This window comes from Microcebus murinus, chromosome 3, assembly GCF_040939455.1.
Source record: "Microcebus murinus isolate Inina chromosome 3, M.murinus_Inina_mat1.0, whole genome shotgun sequence".
In the NCBI taxonomy this organism is placed as follows: Eukaryota; Metazoa; Chordata; class Mammalia; order Primates; family Cheirogaleidae; genus Microcebus; species Microcebus murinus.
The window spans coordinates 60666297-60690355 of NC_134106.1; the positions used below are offsets into that span (position 1 = coordinate 60666297).

General features: G+C 49.8%; 2 protein-coding genes across 3 annotated transcripts; both read left to right on the forward strand.

Moving 5' to 3' along the window:
- Nucleotides 1-843: 843 nt before the first annotated feature.
- NOTO (notochord homeobox) lies at nt 844-7693 on the forward strand. The gene is made up of 3 exons (XM_012756323.3): nt 844-1255; nt 5165-5379; nt 7470-7693. Exons 1-3 carry the CDS (start codon nt 844-846, stop codon nt 7611-7613), a joined length of 771 nt encoding a protein of 256 aa, XP_012611777.3. The 3' UTR covers nt 7614-7693.
- Nucleotides 7694-10912: 3219 nt separating this feature from the next.
- Nucleotides 10913-23633, forward strand: SMYD5 (SMYD family member 5). Of its 2 annotated transcripts, none has more exons than XM_012756322.2 (13): nt 10913-11034; nt 14299-14407; nt 15187-15326; nt 15804-15925; nt 16311-16380; nt 16957-17061; nt 17873-17935; nt 18156-18226; nt 18571-18677; nt 19098-19154; nt 20734-20828; nt 22006-22076; nt 22167-23633. In XM_012756322.2, exons 1-13 carry the CDS (start codon nt 10939-10941, stop codon nt 22309-22311), a joined length of 1251 nt encoding a protein of 416 aa, XP_012611776.1. In that variant the 5' UTR covers nt 10913-10938; the 3' UTR covers nt 22312-23633. The 2 variants fall into 2 exon arrangements, with proteins under 2 accessions (XP_012611776.1, XP_075856994.1); XM_076000879.1 differs by lacking the exon at nt 10913-11034 and adding an exon at nt 14036-14201.
- Nucleotides 23634-24059: the final 426 nt, after the last annotated feature.

The window sequence follows — 24059 nt, forward strand, 5'->3', positions numbered from 1 at the left end:
GGCGTCAACCTAGTTCACAGCAACCTCAAACTCCTGGGCTCAAGCCATCCTTCTGCCTCAGCCTCCCGAGTAGCTGGGACTACAGGCATGCGCCACCACGCCCAGCTAATTTTTTCTATATATTTTTAGTTGGCCAATTAATTTCTTTCTATTTTTAGTAGAGACAGGGTCTTGCTCTTGCTCAGGCTGGTTTCAAACTCCTGATCTTGAGCAATCCACCCGCCTCGGCCTCCCAGAGTGCTAGGATTACAGGCTTGAGCCACCGCGCAGGGCCTAGATTATTTCAATTAAACAAAAACAAAAACGTCTGCTTGGTCCTGGGTGAATCTGGCTGGGGCGTCAGCTTTAAAGGCGGCGCGGATCAGCTGAGGCCTGGACGGACGCACTACCTGTCTTCAGATCGCAGCTCCGCCCCAGCAGAGCGGGGAGGAGAGAGGTACTGCTGCTCCGGTGACCGAGAGGCAAAGACGGCCCCCAGTGGCTCTCTGGGGTGGTTAGTCCAGGATCACCGCTAGCTCAGGGTCCTTCCCCCGACCGCCCCAGGGTGGGCATTTTAAAAGCAGAGGAAGGGAGGGAGCACACTCCTTGGAGAAGCGCCCACCTTGCCTCACCCAGGGCTGGGCGTGGGCCAGGGCTACAGGGCGAGCAAGACTTCGGAGGCCCCGCCTGGCCCCAGGAAGAAAAGGTCGGCCCATGCCCCGCCCCGCCCCGCCAAATTTAAGCACCCTCACTGAGAGCCGGGCGGTTCCTGAGCAACAAGTCTTGCTGCCTTTTACAGGGTCTCCTCACTCGCCTCTCCAGTTCCCCACACAGCCCCAGAGGCCCGGCTCCCCTCCCTGCACCATGCACAGCCCTGGGCTGCGAGGCAACCGGCCGCCCCTTCCTTTGGGAGCCGGGGTCCAGCCCCCGCGCTCGGGCAGCTCTCCTGCGCCCGGCTCTCCCGAGCTCCTGCACCACCCCGCGGGCCCCGGCGCGCCCCGCGCTCCAGGACGCCTAGAGTCCTTCTCGGTCGAGGCCATCCTGGCGAGGCCGGACCCCCGCGTGCCGGCTGTCTCACAGCTATCAAGCTCCGCGTGCGTCTTCCCGGGTCTCCGGATCGCTCCCTCCCAGTTTCCTGTCCCGGTTCTGCCCTGGGTGTGCCCGGAGCCTTGGCTGCCCGCCTACCTGAGCGTGAGTCTCTACCCGCTATGCCTTCAGCAGCCTGTGCAGGGGCTGCGCGTGGCTCACTGCGGCCTCCAGGGCCTCGGCTTCCCAGGTAAACTGCAGCCCGGCGCCCGGGGCGGGGTAGCGGGCGGGGGGTGGGGACTGGAGGCTGTGGGGGTTGGCATCCGAGTAGAGAAGTCGCTGTTTGAGAACCACGCGCGGTTGGAGTGAAAAGGGGGTCTACGACGGTTGACTTTGCTGTCGAAAACGAGGACCGACATAGAGTCTCGCTGAGAAAGACCCCTGCGGAAGGCTTCCCCGCACGCAGCTGCGGGTGGAGAGAGCGGGTGTGCGGGCGGGCCAGGGACGCGCTCCGGAGGCTGCCAAGGCTAGCACTGGGGCCTCGAGGGGACCCAGTCGGGCTCCCGGACTCCGCGGCCCTAGACTCCTTCCCACACCAGCTTGGGGTGACGTTTGGTGGTGCAGACACTTACCCAAAGCGGCTTTCCCCGAACCCATGGCCCAGTCTTTTCTGGAAAAAGTGGACGCTACAGGTGGTGCTGTTTAGGGAGGAGCTGCTAGGAGGAGACCCCATTACCGCCTCCACTACCCACGTCTATGGGAACTTGAGCTCCACACCTAACCTCTCTGAGCCTGCGAGCTTACAGAGCTCTTGGGATGGTACTTAAGCACTAGGCACTTAAATCCCATGAGACTTTAACTGCTGAGGCAACTTTCCGCTCTAGGATGAACATCCACCTACACCGGCTTTTGCCATTTTTGGTTGCCTGGTTCATGCTTCCTCATATCCCCATAAGGAAAACAGGAGTAAAGTTATTTGAAGTCTTATCAACCCATACTAGGATCTTTGTAACACAGTCTTCCCTGGTTCCTACTCCCAGCGCACCCCCAATCTTCCATTTCCCTTGGACTCCCAACCCCATACAGATTCACACCACTGTATCTGAGAGCTGTGCTAAGTCAGCCTTTATTTTATTTATTTATTTATTTATTTATTTGTTTGTTTGTTTGTTTGTTTGTTTGTTTGTTTGTTTGTTTGTCAGAGTCTCATTCTGTTGCCTGGGCTAGAGTGCTGTGGAGTCAGCCTAGCTCACAGCAACCTCAAACTCCTGGGCTCAAGCTATCCCTTGCCTCAGCGTCCTGAGTAGCTGGGACTACAGGCACCTCTCACCAGGCTCCGCTAATTTTTTCCATTTTTAGTTGCCTTGCTAATATTTTTCCTATTTATTAATAGAGACGAGATTTCACTCTTGCTCAGGCTGGTATTGAACTCCTGGCCTCAAGCTATCCTCCTACCTCAGCCTCCCAGAGTGCTAGGATTACAGGTGTGAGCCACCATGCCTGGCCTTTAAGTCGGCTTTGTCTGAGCTCTCTACACACCTGAAGTCTGAATTGCAGTTTACTACTCTTGTTTGCTTGTTTGTTTTCGAGACAGGGTCTCACTCTGTTGCCCAGGCTAGAGTGCAGTGGGCTCATCACAGCTCACTGCAACTTCAAACTCCTGGGCTCAAGCCGTACTCCTGCCTCAGCCTCCCAAGTAGCTGAGACTACAGATACGCACCACTATGACCAGCTAGTTTCTGTATTTTTCTGTGGAGACAGGGTCTTACCATTGCCCAGTCTGGTCTTGAACTCCCAGCCTCAAGCAGTCCTCCTGCCTTGCCCTCCCATAGTGCTAGGATTACAGTCATGGGCCACCACACCTCACCAGTTTACTACTTTATATTACAGTTGTCTCATTTTCAAGTTAGTTTTTGCATGAGTGTTATAGCCACACAGTCCAAATGTCCAAACATATACTAAGATGTATGAAGAAGAGTGTTCTCTCCAGCTCCTGTTCCCTAGCCACCTACTTCCTGAGGTATTTTATGCATATTTAATACCTGGATATAGATATATACACACATACATATATATTCTTTCCTTCATTTCCCTGTTACATACCATACACACTACTCTGCGCCTTACTCTTTTCATTGGATCATATATCTTGGAGATTTTTCCAATCCCTAAAGAGCTTTTGCAACCACAGAGTAGTCCATTGTAAGAATATATCATAATTTATTTAATCGGGCCCCATTGATTGTTTCTCATCATTTGCATTATACATAGTGCTGCAGTGAGTAACCCTGCACATAGGATACTCTAGTGTAGCTGGGATTGCTGGGTCAAAAGGTATATACTCATGCAGTTTTGCCAGACTGCCCTCCACACAGCAGGTACCCTCTTTATCCTTCACAAGCTGTGGGTAAGAGTTTTCCCCTTCCCCACGATTTTGCCAACACAGTATGTTATCCAACTTTAGAAATTAAGTCAATATGATAAAAGGAAAATGTTACCTCTGTTGGTTCAATGTGCATTTCTCTAATATAAATGAGATTGAGCAACTTTTCATGTTTAAGAGCCATTTGTATTTCCCTTTCTGTGAACTATCTGTTCATGTACTTTGCCCGTTTTTCTGGTTGGCCATTTAAAACAATCCATTTGTAGAAGCTCTTTTATATTGGGAAATTAGCTCTTTGACTATAATTAATTGCAAAAATCCCCCCCCCCCCCCGTTTATTGGCCTTTTGACTTTCATTATGGTCATTTTTAGGTCATGTAGAAAACTATTTTCTTTTTTTTTCCTCCCCCTACCTGCAAATCAAAATTTTAAAATATTTATGTGTTTGAATATATCTTTTTATAAATGAGTTCCATGTCTTATATCATATTTGGAAAGACCTTCCCCATTCTGAGGTCATAAAATAATTCTCCCCTGGTTTTTTCTAGAGTTTTGTGGGTTTGCTTTTTTACATTTAAATATTTGCTCCATTTGGAATTTTCTTGGTACATGGTATTAGGTATGGGCCAGCTTATTTTTCACCAACTCTGGAACTAATCCATCTGGAAATAATCCATCTCATAACAACCACTGACTTTCTTCTTGCTCTGTAGCTGGCACATGGTAAGCCTGGTGGGCCCAGTGATTGGAGTCCCAGGCAGCCAGGACCCCAGCCCTGCTCCCTTCATTGGAGCAGCCTGTCTGCTAGCCCTGAGGCCTCCCCAAGGCTGATGGGGGCTGAGTGGACTTAGCATCATACTTGCCCTTCCTCTGCCCAGAACACTCTTCTCCCAATGGCCCACTCCCTCATTCCCGTTGAGCCCTGACTCAGGAACTTCCCCCTGATTAATGCATCTCCACTGGCCCCTAACTTGGCAAGCTGAATAGTGCTTTTTTGTCCCTTTAAAAGGGCATCCTTTCCTCTAGGCAGACATAGCACCTTGTCAGGAGGTAAAAATGGGCCTACAGAGAGTAGGCAGAATTTTAGACCCCACCCACCCTACTAGCTGGATATCTGTGTGCAGGGCACAAGCTGTACAGAGTGGCTAGACATAGTGGACCTGTTCAAATGTCACCAGCACCCTTTCTAAAGATGTAAACTGCCTCCTACCAACCCACATACACACTCATCCTGTCCCCTTTCCCTTATTTTTCCTCCTGAGCACTTATTGCTATCTTACATACTAAATATTTTATATTTTTACTTTGTTTACTCTTTCCCCCACTTCTAAGATGTAAGCTCCATGAAGGTAGAGATTTTCTGCTTTGTCTTGAAACCATGCTTGACACATAGCAGACATTCAAAAAGTATTTGTTGAGTGAATGAAGAGGGTGAATCCCTGGGGATGCCTCCTCTGCCCATCCCATGGGGTTCCCCAAAGCAGTCAAGGAGAGGAGAGGAGCGCAAGGAGAAGGGAGGTTTGGCAACTCCTATCAGGGGCCGGAAGTTAAGCCATTGGCCAGAGAGTAGCGAAGGTAAGGAGTCTCATAGCATTGCCCTTTCTTTCTCATTCGTTTCCTGTTATTTCTGTACAGTCTTTTCACACTCTGCCTTCCTGCCATGTTACCTGGCCAAGGGGAAGGCAGGGTAGCAGACTTGTGGGTGTGTGTCGCTCCTCTAATATGAGTGGGCAGGTGGCTGCTGGCTAACCCTCCCTGCTGCTGGTTACTCTTCAGGTTTGGAACTGGCTCCCTACCCAGACCTCTGGAGCCCCCGAGACTGGATCCCTACCAAGGACCTTCAGGACACTGAGAGACACCAAAAGAGGGTCCGAACCATGTTTAAACTGGAGCAGCTGCAAGAGTTGGAGAAAGTGTTTGCAAAACAACACAATCTGGTGGGGAAGAAGAGAACCCAGTTGGCAGCCCAGCTCAAACTTACGGAGGACCAGGTGGGAGCAGGGACTCCTGTGGGGCCTGGGCTGCACCTAGGGTCAGACACTACCTCTGGAAGGCCCTAAGTAGGGGGTGGGAGGAAGACAGGGGCCCTCTCCCTCTGTACCAGGCTGTGGGGGAGTCAGGCCCTAACTGTTTTGCACATTCCCTATATAATAAGAAAAACAGTTCCATTTGAAGTCACAATATAGGATCAACATATGATGTTAATTTAGATTATTTGTCTAGAGACTTATAATAAAGTGCTTCCATGCTAAATAAAGAGCTATCAGTGAAATGAAGTAGATATTCAAGAAACTCAATATTTTAAAAAATATTTTTAATATGAAATTAAGTAGATATTCAAGAGACTCAATATTTTAAAAAATAATATTCCCTTGACTCCCATATTCTCCTCCAGCTATTGTACTATTTTTCTGTCCCTTTCACAGGCACACTTCTCAAGAACTTGCTATGTTCACTCTTACTGTGTCCTCACCTCCCATTCACTCCCTAACTCATTCCAACAAGACTTTTTTCCCTACCATTCCATCAAACTTCTCATCAAGGTCTCTAATAGCCTCCATGTGGCCCAAGCCAACAGATGCTTTCCTTTCCTCAACTTACTCCACCTCTCAGCAGCTCTTGGGTCAGCCACTCCTTCCCATACTGAAACACACTTTTCTCTGGGCTTCCACACAGCTATGCTCTCTTGGTTTTACTCTCAGCTCTCTGGCCACTTCCATTTTCTTGGCAGGCTACTCTTCCATTTAGAACCTCAAAGTCTCTCCCCAGCTGGTTTTATCTGTTCCCATCATTTAAGGTATCATTCATAAGCTGATGACTCCCAAATTTGTATCCTCAATACAACCTTCTCTCTTATGACTTATGTAGTACATCTCACTACCTTCTTGATGTCTCCATTTAAATGTCTCAGGCATTTCAAACCTAACAAGTCTAAATCTCAATTCCTGACTGCTTTCCTCCTCAAATCTGTTCCTTTCTCATACCACCCACCATCCACCCAATTGTTCAAAAAACCTAGCTATCCTAGATTCCTCCTTCTTTCTGACTTCCAACCATCAGCAAGCTTTGTCACCTCTACCTCCAAAATGTGGCTGGAATGGCTTCATCTCTCTCCACTGCCCCTAGCATATGCCCCCAGCTCTTGCTGGACCACTGCAGTAGCCCCCAACCCCCATCTCCTTGCTTCTGTCATATATTCTTCATACAGCCGCCAGGTGTTCAGTGCTCTTAAGATGTAAATAGGCTGGGTGTGGTGGCTCATGCCTGTAATCCCAGCACTTTGGGCGGCTGAGGCAAGAGGATCACTTGAGCTCAAGAGTTTGAGAGCAGCTTGGGCAACATAGCAAGACCCCATTGCTACAATTTTTTTTTTTAAATTAGCCAGATGTGGTGGTGCATACCTGTATGTAGTCCCAACTACCTGGGAGGCTGAGGCAGGAGGATCACTTGAGCCCAGGAGTTTGTAGTTGCAGTGAGCTATAATGCCACTGCACTCTAGCCCAGGCAATTGGGCAAGACCTTGTCTCTAAACAAATAAAAATTTAAAAAATGTAAATAGAACTATATCACATCCCACTTAGAAGTCTCACATGTGACACTTTTTATCTGTGGCCTTCCAGGTCCTGGGTGATCTGGGTCCTGCTGACCTCTCCCATTTCCCTCCTGTGGATTCCCCTCTCCCTCTCAGCCACATTTTCTCTTCTGGTCTTCAAACATTCCAAGCTTGGTTCTACCTCAAAGCCTTCCTATATGCTGTCCCCAGCCCCACCGTTTACATGTTTGTTACCAATGTCCCTCTATTAGATCGTGAGCTCCATGAGGGCAGAGACCATGCCACTATTGCTAACTGCTATATCATCACCTAGGATGGTGTCTAGCACATACTAAGAGCTCAATAAATACTCACTGGATGAATGGATGGTGTCTGGAATAATAGAAAAGGGTGTTTCAGAGGAGGTGCTTCCCTTAGAAGGAAGAGCAAATTTGGGCCAGACAGAGGAGGGGTGGGCACTCCAAGAACTGGGGAGCACTGGAATCTGCTGGTCACATTCTGATCTCTGCCCACTCTCCCCAATTATAGGTGAGGATCTGGTTCCAAAATCGAAGGGTCAAGTATCAGAAACAGCAAAAGCTGAGACTGCTAGCTGTGTCTGCCAAGGCTACCTCCCTGGATGAGCCCTCCAGCAGTTCCAATACCAGCATCCAGAGTGACAACTCTGAGTAGGGAGTGGACGGCTGAGGACCGGGACAGGGGCCTTACCCAGGTGGCCTGGGCTAGTTCCTGTTCTGGGTGCCCACTGGACTTCTCTGCCCCACGTCTCAACAAAGAACCTTTTTAACCAGAGGAATCTAAACTGTCAAAGCAGGGAACTTCTTTTATATACTGAGCCCTGGTAACTGGAATAATGTAATGGTCAGAGGCACAAACTTTGGCCTTCAGTTATGTCTTTGGTCAAGTTCCTGAACTTCTGAGGCTTTTATCTTCATTTGTATGATGGATGTCTTGATAACTTAGACCTTCCATGGGTGAGATAATGTCTGTATAGCACTTACAATGTGCCAGGCCCAGTGCTAAGCGTGCAGATACTGTTTAGGGTAGGCCCCTTAGAAAAAACAAGTTGCCTCTGCTCTCACGACATATCAGTCAACACCAGAAGACTTCTATGACCAAACATGTGCGTTTTCTCCCCACACACCAAACAGCCAACACCAGCTGGGTGTCCTTATAATTCAGTTCAATTCTGATACCATCTACCTGCAGGTAGTGTCAGATCCCACAGCTTGAGGGCTCAGTCCTACAAGACTGCCCCCTACTTTCCATACCAATTAGAAGCCCTGGGTTTTACCTGTGCTTCTGTTGGACCATTATTTATTTATTTGGAGGCAGAGACTTGCTCTATTGCCCAGGCTAGAGTGCTACGGCGTCAGCCTAGCTCACAGCAACCTCAAACTCCTGGGCTCAAGCGATCCTCCTGCCTCAGCCTCCTGAGTATCTGGGACTACAGGCACGCACCACCAAGCCTGGCTAGTTTTTTTCTATATACTTTTAGTTGTCCAGCTAATTTCTTTCTATTGTTTTTAGTAGAGACGGGGCCGCTCTTGCTAAGGCTAGTCTCGAACTCCTGACCTCAAGTGATCTCCCGCCTTGGCCTCCCAGAGTGCTAGGATTACAGGCATGAGCCACTGTGCCTGGCCTGATGGACCATTTATTAATTGGGGTTCCCATGAATCATTCCTTGGGTTTGATTAATTTGTTAGAATGGTTCATAGAACTTAGGGAAACACTTACGCTTACCAGTTTATTATAAAGGATATTACAAAGGATACAGATGAAGAGATACATAGGATGAGGTATGGGGGAGCGGTATGGAGCTTCCATGCCCTCCCTGGGTGTGCCACCCTCCAGGGACTATGACATGTTCAGCTTTCTATAAGCTCTCTAAACCCTATCTTTATTGGTTTGTTTTTTGTGGAGTTTTACTTACGTAGGCACAATTTATTAAATCATTGACCATTGTTGATCGGTTTAACCTTGGGGCTGGGTGACATGGCTCAGGCCTGTAATCTTAACACTTTAGGAGGCTGAGGTGGGAGGATTGCTTGAGGCCAGGAGTTTGAGATTGCCATGAGCTTTGAGCACGCCACTGTGTCAGGCTCCTGCAAAAGAGAAAGACCCTGTTTGTAAAAAAAAAAAAAAAAAATTTTTTTTTTTCTTCAGTCCCTCTCCCCTTCTGGGAGGTTGGGAGATGGGCTGAAAATCCCAACCCTCTAATCCTACTTTGGTCTTTCTGGTGAGCAGCCCCCATCATGAAGCTAGCCAGGGCTTTCAGCCATCAACTCAATTAGCATACAAAAAGACATCACTTAGGAGATTCCAAGACCAAATATATATTTAACAATATCACAGCCCCCCTCACCTGGGGGAACAGTACCGTTACCAGCCTTAGCTTCCCAGGGATCAATCTTTTCCTGGCTTGGCTAGGCAGGGGGTGGGAAGGGGTAGGAGAAGGGGACTCCTTGAATCAGTGTCTGGGCATAGAAGACTTCCCCACCAGAGATGGTGGAGTTGAGAGCAAAGAGGAAGGTAGACCGTTTAGCCCACTTCACCTCACAGAGATTCTGAAAGTTTTGTTTTGTCTGAATTGTTGCCATTCTCAGGAACTCAGGCCCCGCTGCCTTCTTGGAGCAGCATGCTACCTTGGTGCTACATGCTACCACCATCTTTTTCCCTTCAGCTACCCACCTCAACCCCCTCCCATCTGTTAATAGAACAATTTACTCTGTCTATGCCAAGGCTGGCATTTTCTCAGACTCTGCTGTGTTTTCACAAAACAGTTATTATTTCCCCCTTTCTTGACCCTGGCTAAGCCTGACAGCGTACCCTCCTGGAAAGCTGCCACCAGCATTTTCAGAGGCCATTTCTGTAGTACAGACCATTCAGATTCCAGACTAGCTCCTGGGGGCTCAGGTGAGGGGTAGAGGGAGGTTTGTCCTGCCATCTGGTAGGGAGGGCATGGTACCCAGCTGCTCTCAAGGTGGAGTTTTCTGAGGCAGGGGCAATGCCCCCAAGGCATTTTTTTTTCTACTTTTTTTTTTTTATTTCGGCATATTATGGGGGTATAGATCATTTTTTTTTTTTTAAATCATGTTAGTTACCTATACAGCAGTTACTGGGCTCTACCCAGTCCCCAGATGTCACCCTGAGAATATAGCAGATGCAGACACAGATCTCTTTTCAAGGAACACAGAATCAGCTGGGGACAAGGAAACAAAATAAGGCAGGATGGTCAAGTCTAGCTGTGGGGACTGCTGTAGGTCCCTGGTTTGCAGCTTTTTGGGGTCCTGAATGGGAGAACAGACTCTTCTCCCTTTTCAGAAATGTGCATATGCACACTCACTTCTGCATCCAATTTCAGGGGTCCTCAGATCTGAGGTCTACTATGGACCTCTTCTCTACCCACGGGCTGCAAGGTTCCCCAAGCCCTTGAAGAATCTGAGAGGCAAAAGTCCACCTTACTCTTTCTGTAGGATTGTCTGCCCCGCCGCCAGAGGGTTTATGGAGAAAGGAAATCTTGCCGTGGACTTTGTAGGTGGGGTGAGTGAGTCCAAGGGTATAAGCTAGTCTAGTCCTTCCCTTCAGGTTGAGGGTCAGACGAAGAGTAAGTGCCTTCGCTTTCCTAACCCTTGGTCCAGGACTAGGTCCAAAGCGTGCTTTACTCAATTAAGACAGGCTGCTGTGTGGACATAGACAACAGATACACAACCATGCTCTCGGACACAGACACTCATCAGAAGTACGTACGCATACATAGGCTCTACAGAGGTACGTACTGGTTACGAACACACAGACACAAAAAATACACAGATGTAAAAGCACAAAGACAAGCAGCTACACCCAATCAACGAACCAAGGGACATAAATTCAGACTCACTAGATGGCAAACCCTCACAGCCTCACTGACACTCACGCCGGGGGCGGGGCCGAAAAGGGGCGGGACCTCCCAGGTCGAGGCGGGGGTCAAGGGTCAGAAGGCGGAGGCGCGCCCAAGATGGCGGCCTCCATGTGCGACGTGTTCTCTTTCTGCGTGGGCGTGGCGGGCAGGGCCAGGGTCTCAGTGGAAGTCCGTTTCGTGAGCAGCGCCAAGGTGAGGCCGAGGCGGATCCGGCCGGGGGCCCCAACCGCGTTCGGCATCGGAGGTAGCCCCGCGGGACCCCAAGGCCGGAGCCTGGAAGCTCCTGTGCCGCTTGGACGCTGCGGCTCGGCCCCTGCTCGCGGCCCGGGGACTCCCAGTGTGTCCCCACGCGCAGGCTCCTGGCGCGGTCACGCGGTGGACCTGGGCTCTTCAGTCTCCTTGCGCTTCCCCTCCTGGCGCAACCCGACCCGTTGGGCTGAGGCCCTGCTGTGCCTGCTGGGGTCGGGGTTAGGGGGTCCCGGGCCTCCTGGCCCGGGGTAGAGGCTTTGCTACTGGGCTCCTGGAACCGTGGGTAGGGACGTGCTTGATAGGGATAACTGAGGTATCAAAAAGCTTGGGTCCTCTGGGAACTTTCTGAGTGAGATTGGGTGTGGGAATGAGGCGAGAGGCCAGGGCCCTTCACGAAGGGCGTTGGAGTGCTAAGAAATTTGGACCAGAACCCCAAGGCCATGAGAACATTTGAAGGGTTTTTAATAAGAAAGTGAAATGGTTTTGTCATTTTATTGCTGTGTCTTAAAAGTTCACTGTGGAAAAAAATAGAAAATGCATGTAGGGAAAGAAAGGATAAAAATCACTCATAATTTTATACTTGTGCAAATATGTGTATATTAAAATTACATTTTTAGGAGCAGCATTTTGATGCAGCAGTGAATCTTTCAATGTTAATAAACATACTTCTACATGTTAATTTTTAAGAACTGAACATAATAGTCTCTTCCATGGGAGGGAACTAATGGAAGTTATTAATGGGCCCTTTATTGTTACTTATTTTTCATCCCTGGGGTCAAAGGTCTTAGAGTTCATTTTCTGTGCAGACATCCTTTTGTTCTCTCTTGCATTGTTTTCTTTCCTAGTTATCTTTGCAAATTGATGTGTGCAAAATGGTATTGCTTTGTTCTTATTTATGTTTCTTTGGTTACTAGTGAGGATGAATAATTTATTATTTGTAGTGGCTGTGTGTATCCTTGGTCCTTGCCCAAGATGTTAGCCCTCTAGTCATCTGTCACTTGCTGTCAGCATTATCATATTGATCCAGTTTCTCAACCCAGCCTTCCTTTGCTTTCTTTCTGTTCCAGATGCATCTGGAGCACTCCTGTCCTTCCCAGTAAGGCAGCTCCCCTACATCCTTGGTCTCCTTATCTGCTCTTATCTCCATCTCTACCCAGAACCTCTAGTGCTCATGGGTGGCCTGCAATGGTGAGGTGGCTCATGCCTGTAATATTGGCATTTTGGGAGGCCAAGGAGGATTGCTTGAGGTCAGAAGTTGGAAACCAGCCTGAGCAAGAGTGAGACCTGTCTCTACTAAAAATAGAAAAGAATTAGCCGTACGTGGTGGTGTATGCTTGTAGTCCTACCCATTCTGGAGGCTGAGGCAGGAGGATCACATGAGCTCAGGAGTTTGAGGTTGCAGTGAGCTATGAACATACCATTGCACTCTAGCCCAGGTGACAGAGACAGACCCTGTCTCAAAAAAAAAAAAAATACTGCATAGTCTTAGAATTTTTCATGATCTTTTCTTAAAATTTCCTTTTCAAATTGGAAATATGTTTGTATGGTTGGTTTCCATTAAAGTTCAGTGCTCTCCAGGCTTCTTGATGTTATGAATTAGAGCTGTTTTTCTTGAAATACTTTCATTTGTTTTGGAAATGAGTGGCTTTATAAAGGAACAACACTGATTCTTTTCCTTTGGTTTGATTACTAAATATTTTCTGTATTTGGTCCTCCAGAAAGAAGGAGAGGGAGATCGAGATTTGAGATTGTCAGAGATTAAGTGGGTCTCTGTTCATATCATTTTATCCCATAGAGGAAGGCCAAGTTTTCATTTTGCTAGATTGGGTCCCAGGGCTACAAGGCACAGAAGGGCTTCCAGGAAGACGGTCAAGGGTGTGTCTGTGGCTTTGCCCCATGGTTTTGTTTCACCTGTTCCATTCTGTTAAGAAGAGCTTCCATAGTTTTCCATAGGGTTGAGATTTGTGGCTTATGGGCCGTTCCAGGCTGTCCTGGTCCACACATTCCTGCCACTCTGAATTTTGGAGGCACCCCTGTCAGGCCAGAGCAGTAGTGCTAGAAGGAAGTAGGGAGGCTACAGTGACAGGACCTTTCACTGCTGTGTCAAGCATTTTTTTCCTTTCCCTTGGTCGTGGCAGCTCAGTGTTGGCAGAGCACCAATCCTCGTCTCTAAGTGAGTAAGGGGAGTAAGTGTTCAGCAAGGCCAATAGCTGCCTAGGTTCTGAAGCCATCTCCTGAGTCCTTTTGCACATTTGAGAGATGGCAATTCAGAGGTTGTTTTCTCCTCCTTCATCGTTTACATGATGTATATAGTATTTTAGGTCAGTGCTTCTCAAACTTTAACGTGCATGAATCATGTGAGAATCTTGTCAAAATGCAGATTCTGATTCAGCAGGTCTGGGGTGGGGCCCGAGATTCTGCGTTTCTAACAATGTCCCAGGTGATGCCTATGCTACCAGTCCATGCATCTCACACTGAGTAGTAAGGAAGTAGAGCTAGCTCATGAGATTCATTCATCAGTGCTATATATCATTGCATCCTGCAAACTACCTGGTCAGTGTTATTATAATATTCATTTTTCATATGGGAAACAGATGCAAAGAAGTGAAGCAACTGGTTCAAATGTTCACAGCAAGTTAACAATAGAACTGGTGCTAGGATTAGCTCATTTCTTTCAGTGTAACCCCTGAGCAGTGCTAGGTGCTGTAGGTACCCAGCTAACCGAGGAAGAGGGCACATTTTTCCCCAAACTCAGCCTCCCTCTTCCATGGTGTAGGAGTTTTCTGCAACCCTGAGCAGCAGTACTACTGCTAGGATCCTGGAGAGGCACACGGGTGACTCAGGGAAGCCTGCTCTGTTATTAGCAGCCTCTGGTACAGGAGGCTCCAGCCTGCTATGAGCCTTGGCCCTACTCTGGCCATCCTAAAAATTCTTCTCCTCTGAGTAATCTGAGATGGCTGCTGTGGTGGTTTCTGCCCTGTCCCAGGCCTTCTGCTGAAAGAGGTGCAACTGGAAGTAAGTCAGAGCTGCATTTCCAGAGGAGGCAGTTATGGAGGGTGCTGACCACTCTCCATGTGCCCTCAGAGATAGAGGCCTCTGCTAAGAAGGAGGTATGTCAGGGTGAGGCAGAACAGCCTCTTCAGAGCTCCTGGAGGTATGTCTTCTGTCCCTTCTTATGGCCATCCTCTTCCCTCTCTACCCTCTTAGGGAAAGGGGCTGTTTGCCACACAGCTGATCCAGAAAGGGGAGACCATCTTCGTAGAACGGCCCCTGGTGGCTGCGCAATTTCTGTGGAATGCACTTTATCGCTACCGAGGTGAGCACATCTTGCCTACTCCTCATGCTGCTGGGCCCAGCTGCCTTTGTGCACAGAAGAGAGTATATGTCCCTACTGGTCGATGTCTCCAAGACTCCAGGTTTTGGGAGGAAATGCTGTCTCCCTTTGGAGAACTCTACCTCTGTCTAATTTCAATTGTTTGGGGCTGTGTGCCTGCAGTAGCAGGCTCTTCTGACATGCTTCCCAGGAGAGGATGTCACTCAGGCAGGACTCAGAGTCTGGCCCCATAGTATGAGGGACTGGACATCATGGTGAAGGGCTCTGTGCCAAAGTGGAGCCCTCCACCAAGAGGAGGCCACATGGCATTTGTTCAGAGAAGGCTGAGTTAGGAATCTAAAGCCAGTAGGATGCTCTTAGCTTTGCTGGCCATATGCTTTTTTCACACTTTTCTTAAGCTAGAGACACACCATGAAAAGAGGGTCAGTTGGCTGCAGAGGATGAGGAAAGCTCAGTCTGGAGGATAATGGGGGGAGCCCCACAGAGTGGACCTGATTGAGAAGCAGGGAGAGTCAGACAGTAGGGACTAGGGAGTCTTTGAGAGGGAGGAGGATCATCCACCTTTGGATGCATGTAAAATTCATTCATTCATTCTAATCATTAATGTAATCATTCATTCACTTCCCAAACTTTTATGGAGCACTCGCTGTGTGCGGGGCACCATTCTAGCCCTATAGATACTAGAATGTATCTGTGAAAAGGATAGATGTGGCCCCTGCTGTCGAGACACTTATATTGTCATGTCTGGCTCTCACCCTCAGCCTGTGACCACTGCCTTCGGGCACTGGAGAAGGCTGAGGAGAACGCCCAGAGGCTGACTGGGAAACCAGGCCAGGTTTTGCCTCACCCAGAGCTGTGCACTGTGCGCAAGGACCTCCATCAGAACTGTCCCCACTGCCAGGTGAGCATGTCTGGGGAATTTACCTGAAAGGGGGTGGGCCTCAGCTGAAATCCTCATTGGAGAGACAGGAACAAAGACAGACCTGGTCACGGCCCTTGAAAGCTGCAATGTAGGGGAAAGACATTGAAAAGGCCTGGTTATTGTTACAGTTTCATCTTTCCTGTCCCAGTTCCATTGTCTAGAAAATGGGCTTCCTGGGAGCTTGCCTTTTTCTGAGGGCCTCACAGGGGCTCTCCTCTCTACCTGAAAAGTTCTCTTTCCTTTCTGTGGTTTTACAAGCCTAGGTTAGGCGCGCTTTGCACATGGCCCCAGAGCACCCTATGTTTTCTCATCTCATAATACCTCTGAGCTATGGCGTAGGGGCTCTGTGTGGAAGAAATGCAGTTAGAAGAAGTGAGTATCATATGGGATGTCTGTGCTTTGCTCCCCTCACCCCATGGCCATATCCTGGGCCGCTGACTTCACCCCACCTAACAGGTGATGTACTGCAGTGCAGAATGTCGGCTGGCAGCTGCTGAGCAATACCACCAGGTCCTGTGCCCCGGCCCCTCCCAGGATGACCCTCTGCATCCTCTCAATAAGCTGCAGGAGGCGTGGAGGTAGGTCTTTTTTCCTCTCTTCTTTCCTTTATCCTTCCCTCCCTGCTTGCCTTCGTGGGCTCAGCAGGTGTTGCCATCTTTCTTAAGTTACTGTACCCCATACTTTCTCTCCGTTTTTAGGGTTAAATAGAAGTCACATCTCCCAACCTCCTGCCTTTAATCTGGGCTGCCAGTCCTGCTGTCCTCAGCATTTTACACACTCCCAGAAAGAGCCCCATTAAGCCCAGGGACATGCCAAGTCCTGCCTGAGTCCCTCCTGTGACTTTCTCGCTTTGTAATAAATGGAATTGGTGGGAAGGTTTCTCTGTACCAGTCAGACTGGGTTGCCCTGGGCTCAGCTACTGAGGAAGGAATTTCTAGGCAAAACTTTTTTTCTCTTTCCCAGGAGTGTTCATTACCCCCCTGAGACAGCAAGCATCATGCTGATGGCCCGGATGGTGGCCACAGTGAAGCAGGTGAGCCACCTGATGCTCCTGGGGAGCTGGCTTTGGCCCTATTCAACCCTTGGTCTTGGTCTCTTTCTCAATTCAGCGCCCTATCTTGGATGCAGAATTCTTCCTGGCCTTCACAAAAGAGAGTTGCTTATTATGTAAAACCTTAGGAGTATGCTCGACATAAATCAGGCGTGGGGAGTAGGGGAGCAGGGACTCATTTGGACTTTGATGTACAAGATGTCTTGGGTGGCAGCACCTATGCATTCAATATATAAGCACTTTTTCAGGATTGCATCTTATCTGAGAGTGAGAGAAGGCACTCCAGTATTAACCTTCTGTTAATACTGTTAATCAGTGTCATTCTCCTGTTTTTCCAAGTGTTGTTGAACTGGTTAGCTCAGCTCCATCTGGGGAATTGGTAGGGGGTGGGCAGCATGGGGCGAAGCCTCAGGCAGAGGAAGGGCCCCTGAAAGCTCAGGTGTGGTGGGATTTCCCTGATGGCAGGGGCTTTTGAAACAAGCTGCCCCTCCCACGTGGGTTGGAGTGCCAGTGATAAGGTGGGTGTCCATGACCCTTAAGTATATCTGTTCACTGCAGGCTAAGGATAAGGACCGTTGGATCAGGCTCTTCTCCCAGTTCTGTAACAAAACGGCCAATGAGGAGGAGGAAATTGTCCACAAACTTCTGGGGGACAAATTCAAGGTTAGTCTTTTCTGATGACCCATCTCCCTGTTGCCCTGCCTTCCCCAAATAGCTTAGGATGTCTGTGGCTACCTGTGGGGAGTTCCACATTTGATCCCTTCCCAGCTATAGGAATGGGTTAGAACCTGTGCCCAAACTCACTGAGAGACATTCTGGCCACTGTTTAACTTCATGACCCAATATGGCCCTATAGTTGGAAAGTGGGAAAGTAGGGTGGTGACAGAGGAAGAACCCTCTGCCCTGAAAGCACTCTGTACATGTTGTGGAAAGGCAGAACTCCTATCAGGCTAGAGCAGTGGGCACATCAGGTAGGATGGAGGGTTGGGGTCCACAGAGTCAGAGAGTAGCGTGAAACTGCCTATGTACTGAGTGCCCATTCCCAATCAGAGTACTGATTCTCACTGAGGACAGCAGACTTCCACACAGGAGCTACCTGAGGGTGAAGGCAGGATGCAGCTAGGGTGGGCCCTTCTGTGTTGAATTCAGTGGAAAGGAAGGGGAGAGCCTACTGGTCTGGAGCTAAGTCAGGAGAGCTTTGAGGATGGTGATGAGGACAGATGTTCTAAGCCAGGCTGCCTCAGCCTTATTGGTATAAGTGCTGGAAAATGAGGAAAAATTTTGGCTGGGAGCAGGCCAGTGGACTGCCAAAACTCTTTGGAAATAGGAGTCTGCGGCCTTCCTTTGCCCTCAGGGAAAGCTCAGTCTATAGAGCTGGCCCTTTTTTCTTCCCTCTCCTGGTCTTCTGGGCCCTGGCTGGGTACTAATGGGAAATCCCAGGGATGCAAGTCTCTCCCTGCTTCCCCTAAACCAGGGCCAACTGGACCTTCTGCGGAGACTCTTCACAGAGGCCCTTTATGAGGAAACACTCAGCCAGGTGAGTGGAGTGGGGGCAGGAACAAGGGCAGCCTTGTCACTCTAGTTCTCTATGAGCACCTGGGTCAGCATCTCCTCCTGGGGCAGCTAAGCCAAAGCCAGCTTGGTCTTCTAGAGTTGGGATGGGCCTGACTCACAGAAGACTTCCTGAACAGTCGTGTTAGGAAGAAAAGCAAGTGGCTATAACCTGAGCACTCATCTCCTTTCTTTCTCCCCCACAGTGGTTTACTCCAGATGGATTCCGATCTCTCTTTGCTCTCGTTGGGACCAATGGCCAAGGAATTGGGACTAGGTTAGGAGAGAATATTCCAGAGCTATTGGATTTATCTCTCAGGGATTGGGTGGGAGATTGATTGAGGAAGGTAGCCACAGTGTCTCTCAAGACTGGGGTAAGGTAGGGTGTGACTCTGTGGCTAGAGGGCTGAACTGGATGCAGTGGTGGGGAGTCAGAAAGAATGAGGCAGTGGAGTCTGCTCTTGGGAGCCTTGGACTGTTAGGGAAGATGGGACCCCTACCCTGGAGAAAAAAGGGGCAGGGGTGGGAGACTCTTCTTCCTGGGCTTAACCTGCCTGGAGGTGGAGAGCTCTGTGACCTGGGCTTCCTCCTCTCCATCCACGGGCCGCCTGGGACCCCCAGCTCCCTGAGTCAGTGGGTCCATGCCTGTGACGCTCTGGAGCTGAAGCCTCAGGACCGTGAGCAGCTGGATGCTTTCATTGACCAGCTGTACAAGGACATCGAGGCAGGTTGGTGAGATGGGGCCTTGGCCTCACCCAACCTTAGAGAACCCCCAGGCAGATGGGGGACACCTAGTCTGTCCCCAGGGTACTCTGAGTTAATGGGGGCTTGGGGTGGAAGGTAATCCCTATGTGCCTGTGTGGAGCTTCAGATCTGTCCACAGGACACACAGTGAGAGATGGCCCCATGGTCCATCCAGAAGCTCGATGCTGGGAGGAGGGGCAGTGCTGGAAAATAGGGTGATGTCATAGACAGAAAAGCAAGGTTTGTGTCTCAGAGAAGCAAGTTTAGGTAAAGTAGTAGGGACTGGGTGCAATAGTGTGGTGGGGTGGCAGGACAGTAGAGCCAGTGCCTGTCCTTATGAGCCTAGTTTCTTTTTCCCACCTGTAAAATGGGTAGAATAATGTCTGCATATTACTGTCTTACAGCAACCGGCGAGTTTCTTAACTGTGAAGGATCTGGTCTCTTTGTGCTTCAGAGCTGCTGTGAGTTATGGCATTGAGGAGGGATGGTCTCAGGTGTTTCTGCCTTTGCCAGGTGGCCTCACAGACACAATTCATCTTTCTCAGTGGCCCTTTGTAGGCTGGTAGGGTTGAGTCTGAGGGTTAAGTCTGAGCTTCCTAGGGAATTACCCTGAGCCTTTTGGTTCCATTATTTTTTATTTATTTATTTTTTTTTTTTTTTGAGACAGAGTCTCACTTTGTTGCCCAGGCTAGAGTGAGTGCCATGGCGTTAGCCTAGCTCACAGCAACCTCAAACTCCTGGGCTCAAGCAATCCTGCTGCCTCAGCCTCCCAAGTAGCTGGGACTACAGGCATGCGCCACTATGCCCGGCTAATTTTTTCTATATGTATTAGTTGGTCAATTAATTTCTTTCTGTTTATAGTAGAGACGGGGTCTCGCTCTTGCTCAGGCTGGTTTCGAACTCCTGACCTCGAGCAATCCACCCGCCTAGGCCTCCCAGAGTGCTATGGTTCCATTATTGTTTCATTCATTCATCCAGCTGCTCGTGCTTTAATATATGCTTATATGTAAAACTTTTGGCCAGGCTTAGTGGCTCACACTTGTAATCTTAGCACTCTGGGAGGTCGAGGTGGGCAGATTGCTTGAGGTCAGGAGTTTGAAACCAGCCTGAGCAAGAGTGAGACCCTGTCTCTACTAAAAAAAACAGAAAGAAATTAGCCGGACAACTAAAAATATATAGAAAAAGTTACCTGGGCATGGTGGCACATGCCTGTAGTGCCAGCTACTCAGGAGGCTAAGGCAGGAGGATCACTTGAGCCCAGGAGTTTGAGGTTGCTGTGAGCCAGGCTGATGCCATGGCACTCTAGACCTGGGCAACAGAGTGAGACATTGTCTCAAAAAAACAAAAACAAAAAAACCCCCACTTTACAGAGGGCCAGGCCCTGTGCGAAGGCAGGCACAGAGCTCTGATTCTTGCAAAGTGATGCCTGGACTTTCCACCATCACTGTCCTGTGAGATTTGATAGGTAGTATTGGGAGAGCCGGAGAGGCCCTCAGGATCCTGGGAAGAGGGAGTTCAGACCAGAAGGCAGGTCTCACCAAGCACCTGATGGAGAGGAGGAATCACTCAGACAACTATCTTTTCCAGAGCTCAGCCTCCCGCCCTCTAGTTTCTTCCCTGCAAACTCCGCCCAGGCTCCAGTGCCACTCTACCCTTACCAAACTGGGTTCCCAGGGGGCCTGAGTCAGCCATTACCAGATATCCAATAAGCAGAGACAGAACTGAGTTCAGTGGTCTGGTGTAGGCATCCCTCCAGAGCCCTGTCCGTCCATTTGTGAGACAATGGGAATGCAACTGAGAACGAAGTTAGCCAATCATGAGAGGCTGGAATGGGGAGTGATGTGGGAGTGCATTCATGCCTGGGCTCTGTGGCCTTCAAGAAAGAGCACTGGTTGGGGAGTCAGGAAACTTGGGTTCTAGTATCTGTTCAGCCCTGGCAGGGATAAGAGACCACGAGAGAATGGGACCCATTGCTTTGCAGAGTTGAGGCTATTACTTTTTTTAGTCAATAATCCTCATTATCTGCATCTTGTGACCCAGGCAACCACAGCTGTGTTCCCAATGCAGAGACCTCCTTCCCAGAAAACAACTTCCTTTTGCATGTCACCGCCCTGGAGGATATTAAGCCAGGAGAGGTGAGGGGTTCTAGGAGCTGTGAGGGGTTGGGTGGGCAGTGGGACTTGAAAGTTATCCCCAAGGATTAGGGGCAGCAGTGCCTAGAGCCCCTTAAAGTTCAGGCTGTTGGGTTGGGTTCCCACATGCCCCAGGCCTGAGTCTTTCAGCCCTGCAGTCCCTAACCCCCAGGCTGTGGACTGGTACTGTTTAGGTTCGTGGCCTATTAGGAATTGGGCTGCACAGCAGGAGGGGTAATCGAGTGAAGCTTCATCTGTATGTACAGCTGCTCCCTATCACTTGAATCAGTGAATAAGCTCCACCTCCTGTCAGATCAGTGGTGGCATTAGATTCTCATAGGAGCAGGAACCCTGTCATAAACTGCATATGCGAGGGATCTAGGTTGTACGCTCCTTATGAGAATCTAATGCCTGATGATCTGAGGCGGAGCTGAGGAGGTGATGCTATTGCTGGCAAGCAGCAGCAAATACAGATTATCATTAGCAGAGAGGTCTGACTGCACAATAAATGTAATGTGCTTGAATTATCCTGACTGTACCCCCGCGTCTATGGAAAAATTGTCTTCCATGAAATCAGTCCCTGGTGCCAAAAAGGTTGGGGACTACTGTTTTAGCCCATGGCTATGTTATAACCCTACTCTCCTTCTTCAAAATGTAACTCCAGAATGCCTCAGAGCAGTGTTTGAGGGACAGCTGCTTGTCTAGGTTCTTATCTCTAGCTACATTTTGGTTAACAAATCTGCAGTTTCTAGGAAAGCAGGAGATAGCTCTTTGTGGCTTGGGCCTTGGCAGGCTAGTGTTGGTTTGGGATCTTGGCTGTTAGTACAGTGCACAAAGCCTGGCTGAATTTCCCTCCAGAGCAGGTAGCATCACACCAAGACAACTTCTGATCCTAGCCACAGACATTGGCCATTGGCTGGCTTTCACCATGTCCTGAGGCTAACCGCAGTCTCCTCTCTGTCTCAGACATAGATTAGGACACAGGAGCCTTATGGTGGCCTGCCTGCTGAAGGCACAGGGGACTGGATCAGGGCAGCCCACCTGTTCACTGAAGAGCAGCTCAGGCCTGACTCCTGAAGATGGGGCAGTGGTTGGAGAGAGGGCAGGTGTTGGGGGAGGACTTTGTCCCATCTAATACAGAGTGCAGACCATCAGACCCCACTTCTCCTCTCCCCTACAGGAAATTTGTATCAGCTACTTAGACTGCTGTCAGCGGGAACGCAGCCGCCACAGCCGCCACAAGATCCTCAGGTGCAAGCGGGGAATGTGGTTGGGCAGCTGGGCTCTGGGTCCTCCGTCCCAGCCTGACTTTTCCCCCTCCCCCTCATTCTACCTCTGCAGGGAGAACTATCTGTTTATCTGTTCCTGTCCCAAATGCCTGGCAGAGGCTGATGAACCCAATGTGACCTCAGAGGAGGAAGAGGAAGAGGAGGAAGAAGGAGAGCCGGAAGATGCAGAGCTAGGGGATGAGATGACTGATGTGTGATGTTGCTGTAGCTGGAAGGAGCTCTGCCCCAGACCTTGCCGGAAAAGGGGGCCCTTCCCGCAGAGAAGAGGCTTGGAAGGAATTCCTCACTCCCATTGCCTGCTTTCCCCTGTTCCAGCTCTCCCTGCCAGAGGGTAGGATAGAGGCTGGACCCCAGGCCCCCAACTCCCACCAGACCTTATGCCCTGTACACTGCTGCTGAGTTGGCTTATGCTGTGCACTGTCACTGAGCCTTTCAGAACCAGCCTCCCCTGAGCTCACTCCATGCTAGGGTTGGAGGGGCTGGAACCCGGGTCAGGGCCTAACAGTGTTTCCTCCCCTTGGCCCTACGGCCCACATTCACCCATCCACCTGAGGCTTCTCCCTTCTCAACTTGCCATTGATTCCTTTTGAGGGGGTAACAATATGGCAAATCGAAGGGCAGAACAATTTTATTGAAGCAGAAAGGGGTGGTAGTAAGGTGTCCTCACCTACTTCCGTACCTCCCACTTGCGACAGTTGTAGCTTATAAGGCTACTGCTTGACCACGAGCCCAGTGAGGAGAGGCAGGCAGAAGGATCTGGCCTCCTAAGCCTTCCCTAAGGCTGTCTAGTTGGGAACACTGGATCAGGGGAATGACTTCCCCCTTTCCCTCTCCACTCCCACCATTTGGACATCTGGGGAAGTAGAAATTAACCCCTTCCCCAGACTCCAGAATTTCTGTCCCCTGTGCCTTGCCCCTCAGGCCCTGGCACAGTGGATGGCCCTGTGGGGTAGGAAGAAGCCTCTACCTTGCTCAGGAGGGGAATGTGGGGGCTCATTACTCTCTCTCACACCTTCTTCCCACTGAGCACTCTAGTATCATGGCTGAGACTTGGGGGTTGACAGGCCTGTGCTCCTTAATTTAGGATGCTCTAGTCTTCCCTGGGGTCAGTTAAAATGGGTCAGTAAGAGGCTCTCCTGGCCTCAGTCTCCATCTTTAGGGTGTCCACAGAAGAACATTGAAGTCTTCCAGACACCTAGAGGAACTGGGCTAGAGATTAGCCCTGACTGTGTCCCCTCCTTGCCCTGGATCAGCACCACCCCGCTCTCTCACTCTTGGTTTGGATGCTGTGGGAACTATGACCCGTCACTCTTGGTGCCTTCCTTTCCTGGAGGGGCCTACCACATCTTGCTGAGGAATCCCAGGGAGGGCAGGTACCCACCCCACAGGCCTTGTCTGGACCATGGAGCCAGGTAGAACCTGCCTGTCTGGCCCCCTCGGTTTTTACTCCACAGCAGCCAGTACCCCTTCCCACCACCGCCTGCCCACTTTTCTCAATAAAATCTGAGTGGTGACAGGCCTCCGCAGGAATACTTTGTGGAAAGTGGCTAGACAGGCTGCATAGGGCACACAGTAATCACGTGTCACGTAGGTAGGTGCAAAGGGGCATAGGTTAGACCAGGCAATGGCAGGAAACAAGCTCCAGGCTCCCCAGCTTGGGCTCATCTCTGCTCTTTTTGTACTCTGATGTGTAGATGTTCTAAAGCCCAAGAGCAAGGGTCCTCTGAGGTTCAGTTTGGATCCCCAGTTCTAGGCTACAAGCTGTCTTCCTCCCAGGGGGCTGAACTGTGGCTTCCTTGGGCTTCCTAAGCTCTTGAGTAGGAGGCTGTGTTGGGATCCAAGACTAACAGTCTGAACACTGGTCCTAAAGGACCTTGGGTAACTCATCTTCTCTGGGCATCAGTTTCCTTTCCTCAAAACGACGGTATGGGACCAGATGAGTGAG

Excerpts from the sequence above, each read along its gene's own strand:
- NOTO (XM_012756323.3), top strand. The coding sequence starts at position 844 with ATGCACAGCCCTGGGCTGCGAGGCAACCGGCCGCCCCTTCCTTTGGGA. Across the intron at positions 1,256-5,164 it reads CCAGGGCCTCGGCTTCCCAG|GTTTGGAACTGGCTCCCTAC; the intron begins GTAAACTGCAGC and ends GTTACTCTTCAG. Across the intron at positions 5,380-7,469 it reads TCAAACTTACGGAGGACCAG|GTGAGGATCTGGTTCCAAAA; the intron begins GTGGGAGCAGGG and ends CCCCAATTATAG.
- SMYD5 (XM_012756322.2), top strand. The coding sequence starts at position 10,939 with ATGGCGGCCTCCATGTGCGACGTGTTCTCTTTCTGCGTGGGCGTGGCG. Across the intron at positions 18,678-19,097 it reads GTACAAGGACATCGAGGCAG|CAACCGGCGAGTTTCTTAAC; the intron begins GTTGGTGAGATG and ends ACTGTCTTACAG. Across the intron at positions 20,829-22,005 it reads AGGATATTAAGCCAGGAGAG|GAAATTTGTATCAGCTACTT; the intron begins GTGAGGGGTTCT and ends TCTCCCCTACAG.